General features: G+C 42.0%; 1 protein-coding gene across 1 annotated transcript; it reads left to right on the plus strand.

Annotated features, from left to right (window-relative positions):
• The first annotated feature begins 6,805 nt into the window (after positions 1 to 6,805).
• On the plus strand, positions 6,806 to 8,517 carry LOC117361596 (proline-rich receptor-like protein kinase PERK2). Its single transcript, XM_033947159.1, has 2 exons — positions 6,806 to 7,797; positions 8,054 to 8,517. The coding sequence occupies exons 1-2, from the start codon at positions 7,257 to 7,259 to the stop codon at positions 8,416 to 8,418; spliced, it is 906 nt and encodes a 301-aa protein (XP_033803050.1). The 5' UTR covers positions 6,806 to 7,256; the 3' UTR covers positions 8,419 to 8,517.
• Positions 8,518 to 9,049: the final 532 nt, after the last annotated feature.

The raw sequence follows: 9,049 nt of genomic DNA on the forward strand, positions 1-9,049 counted from the left end.
GAGCTGTCAAAGCTTAAGGTTAATAAGGCAATGGGGCCTGACAACCTACACCCCAGGGTGCTCAGGGATTTGTGTGATGTCTTGGCGAAACCGCTATCCGTGCTTTTCAATCTCTCCCTTAGTACGGGTAACGTCCCGTTGGACTGGAAGACGGCTAACGTCATTCCACTCCACAAGAAAGGCTCCAAGATGGAGACAGCAAACTACAGACCGGTGAGTCTCACATCAATAGTGTGCAAACTAATGGAAACTCTAATCAAACGCCAATTGGATACGATCCTGAACGAGGAGAATCTACGGGATCCCCGTCAACATGGATTTACTAAGGGGAGATCCTGCCAATCCAACCTGATCAGCTTCTTTGACTGGGTGGCGAGGAAGCTGGATGTTGGGGAGTCCCTGGACATCGTATACCTGGACTTCAGTAAAGCATTCGATAGCATACCACACCGCAGGTTGCTGAGCAAGATGAGTTCTATAGGATTGGGCGACACATTGACGAAATGGGTTGGGAACTGGCTTGGAGGTAGGCTTCAGAGGGTAGTGGTGATTGGCACCCCCTCCGAAATGACAGAGGTAATCAGTGGAGTGCCGCAGGGCTCGGTCCTGGGCCCGATCCTATTCAACATCTTTATAAGAGACTTGGCAGAAGGGCTGCGAGGTAAAATAACATTATTCGCCGATGACGCCAAACTAAGCAATGTAGTGGGCAAAGCACAACAGACATAAATTCAATGTCCGACAACATGATGCACGACCTACTCCTACTGGAGCGCTGGTCTAGGTCCTGGCAACTCAGCTTCAATGGCAAAAAATTCAAAGTCATGCACCTGAACAGCCGAAATCCATGCAAGACTTACACCCTTAATGGCGAGATCCTAACAAGAACTGAAGCAGAACGAGACTTGGGGGTGATCGTCAGTGAGAACATGAGGACTGCCAATCAAGTGGAGCAAGCTTCATCCAAGGCAAGGCAAATCATAGGTTGCATACGCAGGAGTTTCGTCAGCCGTAAGCCTGAAGTCATTATGCCATTGTATAGATCCATGGTGAGGCCCCACCTGGAATACTGTATGCAATTCTGGAGGCCGCATTACCGTAAGGATGTGCTAAGACTGGAATAGGTCCAGAGAATGGCCACCCGGATGGTCTCAGGACTCAAGGATCTCCCGTACAAGGAACGGCTGGATAAGTTGCAGCTGTACTCACTCGAGGAATGCAGAGAGAGGGGTGACATGATCGAGACATTCAAGTATCTCACGGGCCGCATCGAGGTGGAAGAAGATATCCTCTTTTTCAAGGGTCCCGCAGCAACAAGGGGGCATTCGTGGAAAATCAGGGGCGGGAAACTGCACGGGGACACCAGGAAATTCTTTTTCACTTAAAGGGTGGTTGATCGCTGGAATAGTCTTCCACTTCAGGTTATTGAGGCCAGCAGCGTGCCTGATTTTAAGGCCAAATGGGATAGACACGTGGGATCTATTCACAGAGAAAGGTAGGGGAGGGTCATTGGGGTGGGTAGACTAGATGGGCCGTGGCCCTTATTTGCCGTCTATTTCTATGTTTCTAAATACAGTATTACAGTGAATTAGTGTATATATAATGGAGCTGTTGGAACTGCTTCTCCCATAGAAAATTATTTGGGCATACTTGGGAGGGTTCATTTATCTTCTGCTTCCCCCTCTCACACACATTTATAGCATAGAAACTTCAGGATTACCTCCTCCCTTTTTCGTCTAGATCTGCTTTCCATTGCTTTATCACCACTGCCTTCCCTTTGGTTGGATCCTGCTTCTACAGTAGTTACATTGATGGCAAGCTCACTCACAAGAAGTGGGGGTATCAGGGGAAACTATAGAAAACAGCAGATGTGCAACTTTATACATTTTTCTACTTCTTAGAATTTTTGCTGTTCCAATGGTTTGGTAATTCAAATATATATAATCTACCACTCAATTACACATATTGTTTCATTTTCTCTTTTCCAGAATGCCCAATATACACTTTCCTTAAATCATCACTTTAAAGCAATAAGCAATCCCAAAATATATTTCAGGTCATACCCCGAGTCAGCAAAGTGTGTCCTAGTTTGAATCTTAATGTTATCTTATATCCCTTAAAAAGCTGCCATTAAGCTGGCAATATGCCACCCCCAAGGACTGTTTAATATCCATATTTAACTTCAACCAACAATGGGTATGATTGAACCCTGTTGTTTATGCGGGAATTAAGCAGGGCAGTCTAAAATGACTGCAGTTGATACAGAATACGGCGGAGAAACTCATTTTTGGGAAGAGAAAGTACGACCATGTCTCTCCCTTGTTGAGAAAGCTTCATTGGCTTCCAGTTCATTTTAGGATTCAGTTTAAGTGTGCATGTATTGTCAAGTTTCTTTATGGAATTTTTGACCCTTTTGTTCCCTTACATTGGAATAGACTACTGTAATGCTCTGTTCAACGGAATAGCTCAAAAGGAAATCAAACGTCTACAGATCATTCAAAATACGTCCATTAAGCTCATTTTCAAAGCTAAGAAGTTCGATCACGTAACACCCCTTCTTAAGAAAGCCCACTGGCTTCCAGTTGCCCATCGGGTAACATATAAACGATGTCTGCTTACATTTAAATCTCTTCTTTCTAAAACTCCGGCTTTCATCTACAAGTTATTAATTCCTTACACCTCCAATAGAACATTAAGATCCGCTGAACAGCATTTGCTAACAATTCCTTCCCTTAAAATTATTAATACTAGATGACAGTTGATCTTTTCAGTTACGGCCCCCCAAACTTGGAATTCTCTCGCTAGCCATTTAAGGGAAGAACCCAATATAGAAAAATTCAAAGGTAAACTGAAGAGTTTTCTCTTTAAAGATGCCTTTGTAAACTAATCATTTAATCTTTGAACTAATTTTATTTTTCTTTCTACAATTTTATTGAAGTAATTTTTTTATCTTCCCTTTCCTTATGTATCCCCCTTATTTGTTTCTTTAACTTTTATACAAATTGTAATTCTTACCCATCTCCTCCCTTATGTTCCTAGTTTTGTCAAATTTGTCAATAGTCTTATTAGTCTTAGTTTTTTTTATTTATTGTATTATCCCCCTTACTTTGTAATTTTATTAACATGTACATCGCTTAGAATTTAGATTAAGCGATTAATCAAATTATTATTAAACTTGAAACTTGAATACTTTTACATCTTGCCACTCGAGAATTATACAGAAATATAAACTATCGTTCCCTTCTTTTAAAGGAATTAAATCTGTTGGGAAGCTTAGCCAATTCTCTTGTGTTCAAACTGGTAGAAACTTGGAATAAACTCCCTGACTCTGTTAGATTAATAGGTCATCTGCAACAATTCCATAAAGTTTTAAAAACATTATTATGACTTACCTTCTGAATCGACGAACTAATATTGTTTTAACACCTTCTTCTCATGTTCACATTTTATATGTTACCTGATTTTAATTATTTGTGAATTGAGTCAAGCTCTACCACAAGATGACCCGGTATATAAACCGAAGATTAGACTAGACTAGACATCAGTATCAGCCAGTTCTACATTGGACTGTGGAGTCAGTACACCAACCCTTTGACTCAGACACTGATTCCTACCGATATTAGGCTTACCATTTTTTTGTTCTGGACCTAAAGTACTGGTAAATATAATATAACTTACATTTAGCAGTACTTTAGATCAAGGACATAAATATACATATAAAATGATTATCATATATTATCATGTACGTTTTTTGTTTTTTTTTTAAGCTGGGCTCGGTACATTTTTACCAACTCCGACTCCAATTCCACAGCCTGCTTCTACTTCTGCTATATCAAAGGCTTTAAAAATATTTATCTGTGAATAGATACCATGATGTTTCAAATAATACATGTAATTTATTTCCTTAAATTATAGGTTCCCTACTGATCAGTCTGGCTTTTAAGCTTATCTGATATTTCATTTTTTCTTCCTGTAGAGCAGATATTGGGAATTTCTGTTCCTTTTTTGGAGGTGGAAATCATTAACTGTAGGATGCTGAAGTTGGGCTCCTCTCTTCATTTCCAATCCTTTGAAACTTTTCCTCTCTTGCTCCCAGGCCCCCCCCCCCATCAGCTGCACAGACCGTGTAATTGTGTAGCTTCCCCTACCTATAGCACTGCCCAGTACCTCTCTCCCTCTATTCTCTCTGGTCTAATATCTCTGTTCTTCTCTTCCCTTCCTCCCCTCCCCACCATGGTCCTGATATTAATTTTCCTTCTCCTCACACTGGCGCTGCAGTCCTCTGACCTCTTAGCAGTGTTGCAGATCAAGGTAGTTCCTATAAATCCCAGAAATCTTCCCTCTGCTAAACTTCCTGTTCCTAATTGTATTACTTTGGATTTCTAGATTTGTTGTTTCTCTATGAGGAGAAACCAAAATGAATGTCTACAGTTTTTGGATCCTCTTCCAAATGGCAGATTATATTATGAATGAGATGACCCAGAAAAGAAAGAACCGTGATTTCCACTTAGGCAAAATCCTACTATTTAATTTTGGACCATTTTTCTCTATGGTTTGGCTTTGCAACAAAAAATTTCATTCAGTCCAGCATTTTTCATCATTGATTTGTGACTTTATAGGATATGCAATGTCTTTTCAAAGCTAATAATTAAAATATATACATACAATACACATAGCCAGGCATTGTGCAGATACAAAAGCAAAACTGAAACATGATTTTCATAAAGTAAAACGGGATGACAAATTAGTAACTGACATAAAACAAGGTGATGGATCCAAAACAGTAGTGCCACCTGCAAGTCTTCAAAATATTGAAGTTGTTTGTTTCTTGGCTCTACTGCATAATCTTTTAATCTGGAACTCGGGTCTTGTTTTCTAACTTTTATCTGCTAGTCTTCTACTGAGGTTGTACACTGTATTTGAAAAATCTTTTGCGAATCCTTCAGCTGTTCATGCTTTGAATGTGTTGCTGTAATGTCTGCATGGGATTCCAACAAAGATCTGTTTTGTACAATATCCCCCCCAGGTATTCAGATTTGTAATGGAAGAAAAAGCTAAGCAAACTTTCAAAAACACATTAAATTTATAGCTCCTTATAAAACAAAATTAAAATCAAAGCAATAAAAATAGGGGGGTGCCTCAAATGCTTGTATGACCACAAACTGGATTATCCATAACATTACATTAAAGAATTGTACCAGCAAAAGAAAACAGTTAACATCACACAATACTAAACAAAGATGCTAGACTTTATACAAAAGAGGACTTTATTTTTCAATTTCTTATAGTCAGGCATTTGACAACTGTGGTTTAATCCAAATAAATCTTTTAAAAATGTTGCATTTGGCATGCAAAAATGTCAGGGCCAAATACTATCTTGGAGCCATCAATAGGAAAAAGACTTCAAGCCAGTCAACATAAAGTACTGTATTTGAAAAGTTAATACCATATTTGAGTGGACAAGGCAGCTGTCAATAGTAGGAAAAGGGACATTACTACCTCTGAAGTGGTTTCTGGTGAGACCACATCTAGAAAAAGGCACTGAAAATGTGGAGGCAATTGGAAAAAAAGTGTCACTACAACAAGCTATAAGTGAGGCTCAAGGGGCCTGTTTCAATAAATGGCACCTAAATCAATAGGCGCCATTGAAAATCAAAGTTAGGTGCCATTTATAGAATTGTGCCTAGCAGGGCCTAACTCATGTGCCGGTATGGCAGGATTAGGTTCTTACCTCGATAGTCCTCATGCGTTAAGAATATGCTGCCTGCTTGTCCTGGGATAATGTATTTTCTCTGCATCCCTCTTCACAAACATATGTGATGTATGACTGTATTAATATATTAGGAGTGGAAAATGATGTGTAATAATTACAATAATTTACTCATGATTCCCTGATCTTTTTAAAATTAATATAATTTTATTGTTCTTATGTGTTTCCCATATTCAAACACTGTAATAGCTTATTTATTTATTTATTTATTTATTCAGATTTCCCATTAACTCTGTTCGTCCGCATTTTTAACTTGCGCTCATTATACTAAAACCCGTCAATTGCGCACTGGGAAACTAATCCGTCAATTGCGCGAAAAGTACTATAACTTTAATATGATGATATACGTCATCATTATGCACTAATGGAGACAAGCTGATGTCATCACGCGTTTCAACACATATGCGCGCCATGCTAACGCTAATTGTGTTTCAATCAATTACTACAAAACTATATACTATAAAATACACACATACTCAATTAATATGTGCATTTCATCACTACAATGTAGTAAAATCTGTTTGACTATTGACCATTTAACACGTGTTTTAGATAACCAATAGCAGCGCTGAAAAGGGGAAATCTCACGATATTCATACAACATCGGTCATGTGACTGGTATTTAAGCTTTGCAAAAACGTCATAGATTCACAGAGAAGATGGCATCCTATGTGGGTTTCCGTGGGCGGAAGCCCAACTTCTCCGAGCGTGAAGTACTCATATTAACTGAGTACTTCACGCTCAATGCTAAACTGCTTTTCCCCGTTAAGGGGAAAAGACGCAATATAGGTGAAATGGACAGGGCCTGGGGAGAACTTGCGCAGCTGTTCAACGCCCGCGCTATCACACCGCGCTCCATAAGTATTTATCAAATACATGTTGTTCATAGACAATTGCGCGCTGACAAATTGGCGCGGATAAATAATTTTTTTTTTTGCGCGGAAGGCAAAAATGGATACGCATCTCCTGAAATCGCGCACTGCGTCATCATACATCTGCTGAAAAATTGTGCAGTTGATAATGGTGTCTCTCATGTACTTATTTGATTTAATTAGCTGTATTCCAGTCGGGTTTTCAAAATTTACATAATTATTATGCTTGCAATCTATTTCCATGCACTGCTTTCAATGCATATATATATATCATGTCTGCGCGATTTGTCCACGTGCTATTCTCTATGAACCATATATCATGGCTCACTCATGTCTCTCCATTATGTAATAGGTTGAGGATTTGAAGAAAAAAGCCCGCGAGCTCAGGCTACATCACCCTGCATGGGTCCGGGCTGTCCGCCGCAATCTGTACAACACCCCAGGTATGTTACAGTAAAATATCGGGTGGGTATAAGGTGTGCAGTCATAATATCTGTGTTGAACAATCATGTATTTTAAACGTTGACAGGTCAAAAACTCGAAAGACAATCGCGCGCAGACAAACATTTTAAACATTAACAGTTTTTCATATACTTCTGACACTACATGCATTTATGTCTTCAGATGCGAGTGAGGAGGAAGAGGAGGAGGAGGATCAGGAAGAGGAGGAGGAGGAGGAGGAGGAGGAGGAGGAGGAAGACACCCCTATCCCTGACCGGCCGTTCCTTATCCCCCGCAGACGCCCCACCTCCCAATCCCCTTCCACCTCCGCCCAGTCCCATCCAACGTCCCAACCCCCTTCCACCTCCGCCCAGTCCCATCCAACGTCCCAACCCCCTTCCACCTCCGCCCAGTCCCATCCAACGTCCCAACCCCCTTCCACCTCCGCCCAGTCTCATCCAACTTCCCCCCACCGACGCCCTAGACCACCCTCTAGGATCCCCCTAAAAAAACGCCCCAAACCCTGCCCTGCCCCTTCATTCCCAATGCCCTGTTCCCCCTCCCTCCCACCCCCTAAACCCAAGTTCTGCCTTAAACTTTTCCCTGAAATTCGACCCTCTGTCATCACCTCTCCCCCAGCCCTCCCACGTACCTCAATGAGTACTGCCTCAACCCCCATCCTGGACAGATTTAGCGACCTCTCTGTCCAGTCCGGTAAGTGTTATGATATTTTTATTCTGTAATTTTTGTACTGTAAAAGCTTTTATTCATTTTTACAACGTACATCAAGTGTACAATTAATAAACACATTTATGATTTAAGACATCACTTGAATTTTAATAATATAATATAAAATGCTTAGGTTTGTTCATATGTAACAAAAAGAACCAAGTTTGTCTCATAGATGCTTCCACTGTACATAATTGTCTTTTCAATGTCCACCTGCTTTTCATGCTCTTTTTCATTACAGATATATTGGCATCCCCCTCCTCTTCGCCGCCTTTGTCAACATCCCCACTCCCCATTCAAAGCCCCAACCGTTGTTCCACCTGTTTTGCCCCCCTCCGACCCTCAACCAGAGATTGTGGGACCAACCCTGCAACGGCCACCACCCCTGTTGCAGCGACCACTATTGTGGCTCACGCTGCCACAAACACAGATCCTCCGCCCAGTTCTGTAACAGTGGAGGACATTTACACGGCGGTGGTTACCATCTTAGCAGGGGTGGAGCACATGAACGACTGTGCTGAAGAATCCGTTCGACACATTCGTCACGTGACAGGGGCACTGCAGGTCTTGCTAGAAGCACTTCGCGGTACCCCTCCCACCCCGTGAATGGCTCCACTGTTAACGAGGGAGCTGCACCCTCTTGTCACCACTCCTCCCTCCCCTTCTTCCCCCCCTGCCTCACTCCCTCCCCCTCCTGCCCTTCGCCCTCCCAGAAAAAATACAAAAAAGTATAAAAACAACTCCCTCCCCTTCTTCCCCCCCTGCCTCACTCCCTCCCCCTCCTGCCCTTCGCCCTCCCAGAAAAAATACAAAAAAAGTATAAAAACAACTCCCTCCCCTTCTTCCCCCCCTGCCTCACTCCCTCCCCCTCCTGCCCTTCGCCCTCCCAGAAAAAATACAAAAAAAGTATAAAAACAACTCCCTCCCCTTCTTCCCCCCCTGCCTCACTCCCTCCCCCTCCTGCCCTTCGCCCTCCCAGAAAAAATACAAAAAAAGTATAAAAACAACTCCCTCCCCTTCTTCCCCCCCTGCCTCACTCCCTCCCCCTCCTGCCCTTCGCCCTCCCAGAAAAAATACAAAAAAAGTATAAAAACAACTCCCTCCCCTTCTTCCCCCCCTGCCTCACTCCCTCCCCCTCCTGCCCTTCGCCCTCCCAGAAAAAATACAAAAAAGTATAAAAACACCTCCCTCCCCTTCTTCCCCCCCTGCCTCACTCCCTCCCCCTCCTGCCCTTCGC

The sequence above is a fragment of the Geotrypetes seraphini genome, chromosome 5, assembly GCF_902459505.1.
Source record: "Geotrypetes seraphini chromosome 5, aGeoSer1.1, whole genome shotgun sequence".
NCBI lineage: Eukaryota > Metazoa > Chordata > Amphibia > Gymnophiona > Dermophiidae > Geotrypetes > Geotrypetes seraphini.